Source organism: Ipomoea nil, unplaced genomic scaffold, assembly GCF_001879475.1.
Source record: "Ipomoea nil cultivar Tokyo-kokei standard unplaced genomic scaffold, Asagao_1.1 scaffold3069, whole genome shotgun sequence".
In the NCBI taxonomy this organism is placed as follows: Eukaryota; Viridiplantae; Streptophyta; class Magnoliopsida; order Solanales; family Convolvulaceae; genus Ipomoea; species Ipomoea nil.
Genome location: NW_017619497.1, coordinates 3,219,766 through 3,233,040, shown reverse-complemented (window position 1 = coordinate 3,233,040; position 13,275 = coordinate 3,219,766). Strand labels below are relative to the sequence as shown.

At 34.5% G+C, this 13,275-nt stretch overlaps 1 protein-coding gene and 1 long non-coding RNA gene across 3 annotated transcripts; both read right to left on the bottom strand.

The window, feature by feature from the left end:
* Positions 1-3,094: 3,094 nt before the first annotated feature.
* LOC109165617 lies at positions 3,095-9,297 on the bottom strand. The gene is made up of 3 exons (XR_002051568.1): positions 9,194-9,297; positions 4,699-4,702; positions 3,095-3,104 (listed from the first exon to the last, which is right to left on the bottom strand). It is a non-coding gene; the product is annotated as an uncharacterized LOC109165617 (long non-coding RNA).
* Positions 4,991-8,967, bottom strand: LOC109165613 (homeobox protein BEL1 homolog). 2 transcript variants are annotated; one of them, XM_019314456.1, is made up of 5 exons: positions 8,673-8,967; positions 7,792-8,572; positions 6,948-7,336; positions 6,267-6,327; positions 4,991-5,844 (listed from the first exon to the last, which is right to left on the bottom strand). In XM_019314456.1, the coding sequence occupies exons 2-5, from the start codon at positions 8,539-8,541 to the stop codon at positions 5,296-5,298; spliced, it is 1,749 nt and encodes a 582-aa protein (XP_019170001.1). In that variant the 5' UTR covers positions 8,542-8,572; positions 8,673-8,967; the 3' UTR covers positions 4,991-5,295. The 2 variants fall into 2 exon arrangements, with proteins under 2 accessions (XP_019170001.1, XP_019170000.1); XM_019314455.1 differs by having other exon boundaries at positions 7,792-8,967.
* Positions 9,298-13,275: the final 3,978 nt, after the last annotated feature.

Sequence of the window (13,275 nt, the reverse complement as noted above, 5' to 3'; positions counted from 1 at the left end):
CTAAGTACACTTTGCCAGTTTTGTATTAGTGTTGGTATACTTTGGATCTGTTGCGTGATAAAGATATATTGAATCTTGACTTGAATAGTTCCGTTGATTCCTTTTTTGTTTAGATGCTAAGACATATATGACCTCCACACATGAATTAAAGGTTTACCGTTGGCTAATTTTGTTGTTAAGCCAGTATGAATATGGTCTTATGCTTTATCGTGGTTATATCCAAATCTACTGGAATGGTTTTTTTGTTAAAAAATTTTGGTATAAGATTTTTCAGCCAGACTTTGCATTGCGAAACTATAATTCTATTGCATCAAAATCTTATTATGAGCGTAGGTTCTTCCGGTCAAGATTTGATGGTATTCAAGAAACCTAGGTCCTATTCAGGGGCGGACCCAGCATGGGGGCAGCTGCCCCCCTCACTCCACACCCACCCCATATATAACCCTTGTATGTATGTATGTATGTATATATAGTACAAGTTTTAATATAAGTATAATAAAATAGATAAGATTTCATAAAAGATGATTGGATTGGGTGGCAAGACGTGCATATTATTTTTTTTAGAGGCCAGGGTTCGAATCCTTTCTCAGCGTGTGTGCAGATTTAATCCAACATAGGGGTGCAAAGCGTGCATGTTATATTTTTTTTATGATTTTTAAATTATATTAATAATGAGATGTGTTTATAATGTATTTTTTATTCAAATTATTTTATCAAATTAATTATGTTTCATATTTTGTTATGAATATTTTTTATAAAGTTTTGATGTGTTTTATTTTCGTCCACATCCAACAATATTTATGGCTATACTTTTAAGTGTTTTATGTTTTATCAAACTATCTTTTTTGTTTTAATGCGTTTCGCCCCCACTGAAAAAAATTTCTGGATCCGCCATTGGTCCTATTTTGTCTTTTACAAATTAATAATCTAGTAAAACAAGAATTAATTACAATAGAATTTTGGGGATTCTAAGGCTTTTGTTTTTTATTAGCATCATCAAAATCTAAATTCTATTGTAATTCTTGTTCTACTAGAGTAATTTGTAAAAGACAAAAAAATCTAAATTTGGTTGTAATTATTCTTGTTCTACTATATTAATTTGCATATGTTTTGTATATGTTGACTACTGTTAATTGGTGAATTCTTATTATTATTATTATTATTATTATTATTATTATTATTATTATTGTTTTTTTTTTAATTTGATTGAAAGTAACCAAATCATCTCATTAATCAAGAAATCAAATGAGCAATATATTCAGGAGGGGTGTCAACCCAAACCCGAGGCATAGACTAAGAGTTCTCCGGTGCTGCTAGAACATGTGGAACACGGTTCATAGTCCGATTCACAAATCTAACTTGACATGAATCTAAGGAACCAAGCAAAGCTAGCTACACAATCATCATGAACATAACCAAGATAAGAATTAATACTAACATGATTAACTAAGTTTATACATAAGACCTGACAATCTGAAAGGACAAGAACACGTGAATACCCGATATTTTTCAACCAAGATAGGGCCTCAAAACCTCCGGCCGCCATATATATGCGCATCGCCCGCTCCACTCAAAAGTCCATTCGCTGCTGCCACCCACGTACTGCATGCATGTATACAAAAGCCATATATATGCTGCGCCTAGCTATATTATGATTAAATGCAGCATCAACAAATTAAAGCATATTAAATCCCACATGCATGATATATCCTCCCCTTAGCTTGCATGTTAAACACATGACTCAACCACCCTCCTCCCCAATCCAACACATCTTGTGCTGCTTGTAGATGCATCTCCTGCATGCCACACCTTGCAAAAATACAATCACAAAAGCTAAGGTCTCAGGCTCCTGCCGGCCGCCCTACAAATAGGCCGGCCGGACAGTAGTTTGCCTCCACTTCTACCCTTCTTTGTCTCAAACACAATATGTAGTAGGGAGAACCTCCTTAGCAGCCCTCCATATAATTGTTTTAAGCAGACTAATAGGAAAGAATTAAACCAACTCTATTGGTTTATATATACTTTAAAAGTTTCCTAAATTAGTCAAACTAGGATGGATATTTTACAAATTTGTCAATCTCCGTTCTCCGTCCACCTCCATCTACAAGAATTCCATGGTCGTCACGAATGGATTAGATGTCAACGCCGTCAGCCAAAGGGCAACCTTAACCTCGGAGTTAGGAAAACATGGAGCTGCCGGCGTGAGAAGGCCGCCGTTTTTCATGGAGTGGAGGGTGGGGGATGTGCTTTTTCTTCGTCGCGGTCTTCGTCTTCATGCACGTGGAGTTTAGCCACCGCATGATCCCGTCGGGTTCTCCGCCGTTGGATTTCCGCTTCGTCGCCACCTTCCTCTCAATGGCATGCTTGCTTCTCACCCCAACGTTAACAATCTTCTTGCTGCCCTCAATACGGTACACTCCCATACATCCTTCCTTCTTCTTTAAGTTGCACTTTTTTTTTTTTTTTTAATACTCCATATATAATGTTAAAGAATATAATGTTTGTATTTGAATTGAAGTTTGTTGTAATTTTTGGATGCTCCTACGTCTACCACTTAGGCAGTCCTTATCCCAGCTAATCTTTCCTTTGTTAGATGTGTCGGCACATTGAAAAAAAAAAAATTAAAAAAAATTATATAATGACATGGTTAGCAAATTTGCTATTGCAGCAAGTTTGCTATTCGGACAAAATAGTCTTTTGTACTTTAGTGAAGTTGTATTAAAGAATATGTATATATAATGCAGGTGTTGGAGCTAGGAATTATTGTACACTTGGTTGTGATTGGACTGTCCTTAGAGCATCCGTATCAGTTGGGGAGAATGATGAGATAATGTAAGGGTGATTATGATAGAGAAAATGGGAGGAGAAAGAAAAAAGGAAAAAAAAAAAGGAAAAAGAAAAATTAAATAAAAATATTAGTATTTTAATTACTGTCAGAGCGTGCAGTGCACGCGCCAGCTGGGCGCAGAGGTGACAGCCACACATGGCTGTCACACATGGTTAAAATTAATGGTGGGTCCCACATTTATGAAATCTCCCCACATTTGCAGAAGCACCCCATTTTTCTCTTTCTTGCTTCTCTCTCTTCCACATGGCATTAATTTCTGACATTATTCTCACATTATGCATTGATGTGGTTGCTCTTAGGAGCATCTGACAATCCATGCACGATAAGGCCATTGGTAGCAGCCCTATGCTTCCATCAACGCTTTGAAGGTATGGGTCTTGGAGGCTGCTGCATTTTACAAGTAATTAAACATAAGTTTAATTTAATTTTTTAGTTTATTATCATTTCATCATAACTCATAAGTAGTTTCATGTTCTTCTGCAGTTTATTCCCCATGAAATTATGTTGAGCTACTTATGATGAAATGATAATAAACTAAAATATTAAATTAAATTTGGGCTTATGTGGCTCAGTGGCTGTGTTGTTGGGTGCTGGAGGCATGTCCGTCATGGCCTTGTGGAGTTGTGGGCATAGCTGCTGCCTGTTTTTTTTTTTTTAATTTTTTTTAATTTTTTTAATTTTTTTTTTTTTATGTTAGAGAACCTTGTAGTATGTAGAAGGAATTCTATTACATCAACTCTCAATCTCTATTCCAGCTATGTAACATCAAAATTTTAAGTGAGTAAAAATAAGAGTAAAACTTAGAATCTTTGGTCCGATCCCGTATACATATGTACGTATTTTCACTGTTGGAAATTATAAAATTTCCCACCACCTGAAAGTGATCTTAAATCAAGTCGAAAGTAAAAAGTGGTCGGAAATAGCAACAAAGATTTTTCTGAATATCGGAACAAGGCTTTCAACTTGATTTAAGATCACTTTCAGATGGTCGAAAATTTCATAATTTTCAGCAGTATTTATTCTTGTTCCTATGATTCTACCCATCCAAAACTCCCTTATTGGCTTTGTGAATGGAATTAATCCTTGTCCCAGCATCCCAATAGGGATTTTAGCTCAATTTTTTAGGAGGTTGGAGGATGGAAGAGTAGAGTGAATTTTTATATCCAAATGTGGGACCCGTGTGAAGAGAATAAAGGAAAAGCTACTGAGCTCTTATTGCGGGGCAGAATTATGCCTAATAGAGATGCTCTTATACAACCCAACCAAGTTCATCCTATTATAATATTCTATTAAAAAATTATTCAATTTTATCCAGAAGTGACACTTTAAACCTTACTTTGATTGTTGTGATAGCATAATGTTAAACCCACAATTGCATAGAAAAAGTCTATTCTCCCAGGTGGCAGAAGACTTTAGTAACCTATAACTCTATATATACTATAAAAACCATTTTGCCCCCCTACAAATCTACATTCCTGGGGAAGTGGTAGCAAAAGAATCGCAAATTTTTTGGAAATAAAAATATTTTTTTAAAAAAATCGTGAATATTGTTGGGCAAGAAAAACATGGTGCATATTCTGAAGGGAATCAAGGACCACGTAAAATTTATAATTGGCCGGAGTGATGTACACGACATTTTTCTTAAATATGAAAAGTCCGACGCCTCCTAAAATTGAAAGCCTAACAGTATTATACAACCAATATTAAATTGTCCTCATGCCAAACCATTAATAAAAATCTTCATATGTGCCTATACAACGTTGTTGGATATTCTTATCTTAATCACAACCACAAACCACTCAAGACAGTTAGATTCTGCTAGCATCGCCAAATTAAGAATCTCCATCTACCTCTCTATCTCCATTCTCTTGTATGGACTACTAATTAATTAATACCCCCTTTTTCAGACCAAATTAATATCAATATGTATAGATCTCCTTACACAAAAAAATTGATATGCTCTTAAAAAGAGTTCAGTTCGCTTTTAAGTAAAGTATCACTTAAACATTGTGACCGACTGACAGTTAGTGTTAGGATCAATTGTTTAAATTTTTTACTGGCCTCTGCCCAACAATTCCCCAGTTTTGAGGTGCTAGATTTGGCCTTTACCGGCCTCTACCCAACAGTTACTATACTTTCAAAAGAGGAAAGAATTCAAAATTAATTACCAGCCATATATTGTTCAAACTAGTTGGAATATTGTAAAACTATACACCACAAATTAAAGCTAATAGGCTAGAAAAGCTTAACAATAATGGGCATTAACAGAAAGCCAACTTTTTGAAATTTTACTTGACCAGTAATTAACCTCAACAACCTTTTACTCTAAAGGGAATTAAAAGAAATTGTTTGGCTCAATGGTGATAGTATATATAGGCTGGTAAAATCATAGAATGTGTTTTGATGATGGGAGATCAGAGATTCTTGAAGCCGATGATGTTCTGATCTTAGCCGGCCAGATCGTGAAGTAGCTGCGAACCCATCAAGTTCCGGTAAGGCAAGTTCTGACCTTCACCGTCCAACAGTGAATATTGGACCGGCGGGCAATCTCCGATTTGATCTCTAGGGTAAAACAGTGAATTCTGAGACGTCGGCGAAAATGCTAACCCTATTCCGCTTCCTCCATGTTGCTGTAGCCCCAGCGTTAACGACACGCCGCCGCCGCCGCCGGTTTTCCTTTCGCCCGGCCGGTAGCCGACAGCGCCGCCGGAGTTGTGGGTGTACGGCGAGAAGTCCAGCTCCACGGCTCCAAACTGGTGGTGGTCGCCGCCCGCCTTTGCGGGGATGTTAATGAGAGAAGAGATGCATTCGGAATCTAGACGTACGACGTTGGGTTTTTTATCTAGCCGTTCCCGGCCGGAACCGCCGTCAACGGCGGCTCTTGATCCGTCTGAGGATCCCATAATGTTGTCTTGTTCCTTCACTTCTTCAAGGTACATCTCCTCCACCATGGGTTTCCATAGTCTCACCCTTGCATTGATGAACCAATTAGACACCTACACAAGTTTTCATATATCTAATTAATTAAATTCATATTATATGATATATTAATTTTTTTTTTTGAATGTTATTTGACTCTATTACAATGTAGTATCTGATCTGTTTATACATACTTTCTCAACATACTGAATCACACACAGAGTCAATACCCAACACTGAGTTCGAACCTAAGACCTCTCATTTGAGGGCAGTTATGTCGCTCAACCACAAGATCTTTGGCCATAAAAGACGAAATTCTCTAACCTGCGATCCTCACACCCAAGCCCAATAAGATAATGCGTGACAGATACAGTGTGACCCTACTCGGGTTTAATCTTATGTTCCTACCCACAATTTACTACTCATGCTTTAATAATACAAATTAATCTATTCAATAATGGTGGACTTAAACAAGTCTTTGGTTGAGAAAGGGACTTGCCTGACTTCTTGAAAGACCTGTTTGGCGTGCCAAAATGTGTTTATCCACATCACTTGGGTACCTGCACCAAAGATTTCATTAAAACAAAACCATTTTAATTGGAATCTTAACCATATATACTTATGAAACAAAAATGACAATAAAGAATCTTAAACATGGAACCTCGATCAATACCTCATACTCTTAAACATGGAACCTCAATACCTTATAAGTGTCCCTTTCATCTTTGTTTAATTTGTAGATAATTCGGTGTATTATAATGAACAAACAAGTTGGTAGCTTTTAACCAACCAACAAAACAAAAGACTGAGGCAAACATTTGAAAACATCATAAGCACTAAAACAGCAAGTGGATGGGGCATTTTTGGTCTGGTTTAAACTTTAAAAAGACTTTTGACTTAGTTGAATTCCCGAGCCAAAAATCTAGTTAGTTAATTTGTACAACTTATTTGTGTAACAATCATTATACTATATATGAATTAGTGAAATAGGATACATTTTAATTAATATATTGAATGTTTATTTTGAAAGTTCATTACTGTACATTAAATAATGAACATTCAGTATACAAATAATAAATTTTCAATATATTAAAAATGAACATTTATTCATGATTTCCGGTATAATTTACTGATGTGTAAATTTGGAAATTTTACTGAGATGAGAGATAGAGAAGTTTACGGGTGAAGAAAGTGCTCGAAAAGCCAAGCCCGGAGGACGGAAACTGATCTTTCCGGCAGGCCACGTTGGGGTCTCCATGGATGGCTATCCATCATAGTGAGCTGCTGAATAGCCTTCTGCTGCCGGAGTGTCTGATCAATCATTTTAAGCCTCGGCGTCTCCCCTTTAGTGGCTCCCGGCGCCGCCGACGAGGACTCCTTCTCCGCCATGGCCTTCTTGGCAGCTTTAAGTTGAGCCAAGATCGCATCTCTCAAACACCTGAAGTGCCTTGACATCACCCTGGAAGCCAAGGCGGAGTACACCGTCGCAGCGCCGTCACCGGCCACCGCCTCAAACGATGATACCACCGCCGTCATTTGATCACGATAGTGCTTGTATCTCCTATCCACCTACTCTCAAAAAATTTGGGAATATAATGGAATTTTTATTTACAAACTTACAATAATAAACCATATAGTTAAAGGGTCCCCAGAAAATTAAAGAAAAAAGAAACTTTAGCTATCTGTGTTGGCATTAATGAAAACCCAATTGGCCACATAGTTTAATTTGGTTTAAGATTTCATGTCCATTGTCTTGTACTCTTGTCTAGTTGTCCGTCTGGAGGACCCAATAATCACCACTCAATTCTTTCCTTAAACAGGTTAAAGCCTTAACTTTAACTGTACTTATGATGTCAGAAACAGTAATCCTTTCCTTTCCAAGACTTGAATTGAAGTTGATATTTTTAACATCATTTTAATCAACAATATTAAAAATGAAGGGGTTTAATTTCATTCAATCATTAAATTAATATGCAGGTGAGAAATAATAAAGATTCAAAGAGACAGGTAACATATATATATACCTCATCTAGCAGATGAAGGAGCTTTGATTTTGTTTTCTGCAATTCCAGAAAGTGAAGGGAACCCAAAGAATGGTTTTGTGAAGAAGTGGTGTGGTCATCTTGCTGCCATTGGCTCTTTCTCTTTGGTTCATCAGATTGGGTTGTTCCAACGCAACAGAACTCTTTCAAGAGCTCTTGCGCAGGGCCCAAATACTTTGAGCTTCTGATCTGGAAGAAGTAGTCTTGGGATGGATGGCCCAGATTTTCTGGTTTTCCCAGAAACCTATCATCTTCATCATGTTGAATGTTATTCAACCTAGAGCTTGAAGAAGAAGCAGCCATAAGCCTGAGATCATCAAAGGAGTTGAAGCCAATAGCAGAAGGATTAGTGGAGCTGAGAGAGAGTGAAAGGCCTTTCTGGGTTATAGACACTTTCATCTCATTACTATTATTATTTCCTTCCACCGCCCAACCGCCGCCGCCAAGAACCGGTGCCCCGCCGCCGCCAGCCACCATGTTCTCACTGTGGGATAATGGAACAGGCTTCCACATATCACTCTGGGCCTGCAGATTCTTGAAGGGAAACCCTACCATCATCTCCATGCCACTACTCAAATTGTAGATCTCTGGGTTGGGCTCAAAGCTTTGGAGTTGACTCATCATATGACCACTCTGAATCTGAGTATTCATCGCAGAATCACTGTACCAATACCCTGTATTTGTCACCATGGACGACGACCTTCCTTTCCCTTCACCTTCTTCACCCGCCATATCCTCCTCTCCTAACAAACTTTCACCATCTCTGAAACCACAAAACCCATCAAGAACCAAAGATTAGATCTTTAATACAAACAGAGAACAAGACGAAGGAGAAGAAGGAGAAGAAGGAGAAGAAGATGAACCAGTTTTGAGCAGAAACTGTATGGGGTTGCAGACAGTGGGTATGATACTATGTTTATGTATTTAGGGTAAATAACAACACGAGAAGAAGAAGAAGACAAGAGGGTGAGAAGTGAGAGTTAAGGTCTGGGCGTTTTATTTGTTTTTATTTTTGTACTTTTTTTTTTTTTATGTGTTCATAACCCAACAACAAATGGTGTGCCATGAAAACAACCTAGGAAGGAAGGAAGAACAGACATCTTCTATCACACAAATAGATGATCAGATGGATGTTTTGATAGGCCTGGGTTATGTGGGTGGGTAGGGGGGTGGGGGGTATGATGATGACCTCTAGGCTCTAAACACTGAGCCATATAGTGATCATCTCTATTTCATGCCCGCATGGGCAGCTTAACTGAAATTTGAAAAGAATGATCAGGAATTGAGTCTCACCAGTAACAGTAAAATATTATCATGATTTACATCTTCTCATATGCTCTGTCGAGTTGGGGTTCAACTTTTTGAAAAAAATGATCTCTATTACATTTGTTTCTCACCTGTCTAAGTGGGTCAATGTTGTACAAACATCAATACAACCGACAAATAAGTTATTTTTTTTTTTTGAGCTTTTAAACTACATATAAGCATCATGTAATATTGCTCCATATATATAATTAATGAATATTTACATAAACACACTTTTTTTATACGTATTCTATTATTTATTCTGTATATCTTTTAGGTAAAAATGATGTCTTTTCCCTTCTTGTTTATTATGTCACAAGAGTTGTGTTTGTCTTATTGTGTTTTGATGACTCATTTTAAACCTTTTTGTTGTAGATTTTAAAGAATCCTCCATCCTTTCCTTTTCTTACTTCTCCGTCTCTTTAATTTTAGGGATTTGTTTGTTATGTAGCTTTAAAAAGAGTATATATATAGTGATGGTATGTGATTTCTAGATTGTGAGTGAGTTTAAATTTTCTTGAATTGACAATAATATTTACGCAAAAAGTGTTGAATATTTTCATATTTTGTAGAGAAGAGGTTTTACGGTTTATATTCAAAATTTATTGCTTGTTTTAATGCTCTTTCGATGTGATCGAGTTGGTAAATATATGTTTAATTTGGATTTGTATTGTAACTTTGCATATATAAATCTCAATTATTACAAACCAGGTCAAAATAGAAACTTTTTTGAAGAACAAATCCTTAAAGACTAGGTAGTGATAAGACAAGAATTATTGAAGAACTTTTAATTTGCCTAGTACAAATGTTACACAAGCCGTCACATGCTATATATGTTTAATTTATTGTTACACATTTACTCCTATATGCTAATTTATATATCATGTTCCTCGGCAAATCATTACTCCTACAACGTCACTATCGCTAGGAGAAAGATGTTTATTCTATTGTAAATTTTTATTACGATAAACAATGTTATTTATTGTGTAAGGATGTAATTTTTATTTTTATTTTTCACATTCTAACTCTATAATAATAACGATGGTCTACACTTGTATGATTGAATTTCTAAAAATAGCTAGCTTTGAAATAAATTTAATAATAAATGCATATACTACAAAAACCAAAAAATTGAAATACTTATGGATTAAATACTTACTTACGAAAATCATTTGGTAAATTGAATACATATAGATTTCATTAATTTATCTATTAATTTATTCTCGTAGTCATTTGTGAATTAGGATCACAATGCGAGGTTTATAAAAGGGAGAAAGGCAATTCTAGCCAAGTTGATTAGACGGCTGACTTGGTAACCAAATATTATAAGTTTAACTCCCAGTAGATGTGACTTATTTTGAGTTGGTCAGCTATGGATAACCTAGGTTAATTTACCTCATTAGTCATTTGCCGGCTAGAGTCACAAGACAGAGTTGTCACTAAAAAAATGGTAATACTTTACATATGTTACGTTCTTTAGGGATAACCACAATCAATTTGGTCAGGCTATTAACTTAGTTTGGTAATCACAGGAAGGTTACAAGTCTGACTCCTAACATGAACAGTCTATTGATTTCCTTGTAGTCTTTTGCCAACTAGAGTCAGAAATCCAGGTTTATTAAATGCACACTTTTTTTTTTTTTTTTTTTTTTTTTTTTGGTAATGTAGAGAGCATGGCATGCATCCAGTAATCTCGGGACCTAAAACTGATGAGTTAAGGTGCAGGCTTTTTCAGATGGATCGGTGCTGCTCTGTGTTTCTTTATTGTGGGGCTAGCTGGAAGCCTGAAATGATCTCTTCAATCACCAACAATTTCATTCACAAATTTAATTTTATTTCATTGCACTCAATTAAATATAAATATTATTTTATGTTATAAGATTTGATAGTAATACATCATCCATCATCACCTTTTACATCATCTCTATTTTACTGAATAAAATAGGCAAAAAAGAATTCAAGTAAAAATCATTTTTTATTTTTCATATTTTGTTCGCAAGAATACTAGACTTTAAGGTGATTTAAGAAATAATAGAAATAGAAAAATATTCAAAATATAGAAATACCTCGACACTTAATATTATGTATCTACATGTATAAATAATCAGTCTGAGAGGGAGAGGGAGAGAGAAAGAGCTATTCAGGATAAGAAAAATTATATAACGTACTCAAATACATAAAAATAATATTGTATGTGAATTTTTTTTTTTAAAGTACATAAAAATAATACTGCATATATTAATAAAAATGACACCAATAGATCAATTATCACTTAAATATATTATTCTATATCTTTTTTGTATAAATAAAATTAATATATAAAAAAATCTCATTAAAATATCTCAAGGAGATATTTTAATTGACACTTATACTGATATTTTTAAATGTCATTTTAATAATTTTTAATGAACTTGTAACAGTGATTTTATAAATCTATAGTAGTAAATTTATGTATCCTACAGCATTACGTATCATACAATAATGAATTTATGTATTTGAAGTTGTGATTTAATTTATGAACCAATAGGAATGTAGTTATACATGTACCTACAAATCTACAATTGTGACTTTATGAACCAATAGTAATGTAATAGTTTATGTATCTAAAGTAATGACTTTATATACATGTAAATTTATTTTTATTTAAAAAAAAAAAAAAAAAACATGATGAGTGTCATTTAAAAGATCCCAATTAGAGATTCTCAATGATATATATTTTTATACATTAATTTTATTTATACTAAAATAAAAAAGAAATAAATTTAAGTTAAAAAATTGTAAGGATAAAAAATAGGAATGCCTTGGGTGCGTGTAGCAACATGCACTTTGGGCCACGATATAACGATTCTATGGGGTTCAGAATGATGAAAGAAGAATTAGATGCAGATGAGATATAACGATTCTATGGGGTTCAGAATGATGAAAGAAGAATTAGATGCAGATGAATTATAGATGACTGGAAAATAGTTTTGAAAAATGGTAATGAGATAATTGGTTCAATATTATATTAGTTTCATAATTGTGAAAATAGCGAATATCATATGGAAAAAACAATTAGATGCAGAAGAATTATAGATTAGAGTGAAAAATGGTTGAAAAAATTGGTAATGAGATGTGGTGGTCCTATATTATAGTAGTGTGACTAGTCTTTCTTTTCCCCAACTAATTGTAATTAAGACCTCCCTACTATTAAAGCCATCATCCTATCTACCAATCAATCATTTTCATTGCTCTCCAAACTATGGGGACCGAACCAGACCGGAATCTTCTCATTGCAATCAATTCTTTAAAAAAATTCCACCATTTTTATTATGTAGCTAAAGTTAAGATTTATTTATTTTATCTATTATTTATTTTTATTGTTTAGCCTCTTCCATTGACATTAGTAAGGATTATTGTTTTTGTGTACGTCTTGTTGGAGTTAGAGCTCTCTAAGTTAGAATTTGGGTTATTGGGTTGCTTTAGATTAGAGATTGCACTCACTAAGTTGGTAGAAGTATGGAAATGAATTTCTTGTGCGTAAAGTCAACGGCAAGAATTGATTGGGAGGTTGGTGGGTGACTCACGATTTACCTACGTCAATGATTCTTGGGCAGGAGTTCTAAAAATTGGGCCTCAATACATGAAAACGGGTCGGGTCAATCAAATTTAAGTCTTATGGTATATGAATTTAGTAATATTATTTCCTGCAAATTATAAATTACAATTCTCCTATAAAGTATTTTTTTACAAATTATCTCACTTGAGAGGGGAGACCAGTCCAAAAAAATAAGGCAAAAACTTGTGTGAGATCGTCACACATATCCTTGCCTGTGAGACAGATCGGGTCAAGAGCAAATGTAATACTTATACTGGAAAATAAAATACTAATAAGGAATAAAATGTTTATTACTTATATGGAAAAGTGTAATACTTTTGAAGAAAAATGTAATACTTTTACATTTTGATTTAAAAGTATTACTCCCTCTATCTCATTTTATCTATCATACTTACTATTCATTGGTCAAATCAACTATTTCTTTTTTGTTTTTTTTTTAAATATTTTTTACTTATTTTTAAATTAAAGTTGATTTTTGTGTTTAATAGTCTTTTTAGTAAAGTTTCTGAATATATAAATTTTGTATATTAATACTATACCTAATATTATGAAAAATTGGATTA

Excerpts from the sequence above, each read along its gene's own strand:
- LOC109165613 (XM_019314455.1), bottom strand. The coding sequence starts at position 8,541 with ATGGCGGGTGAAGAAGGTGAAGGGAAAGGAAGGTCGTCGTCCATGGTG. Across the intron at positions 7,337-7,791 it reads TCCTTCATCTGCTAGATGAG|GTGGATAGGAGATACAAGCA; the intron begins GTATATATATAT and ends TTTTGAGAGTAG. Across the intron at positions 5,845-6,266 it reads CAGGTCTTTCAAGAAGTCAG|GTGTCTAATTGGTTCATCAA; the intron begins GCAAGTCCCTTT and ends AAACTTGTGTAG.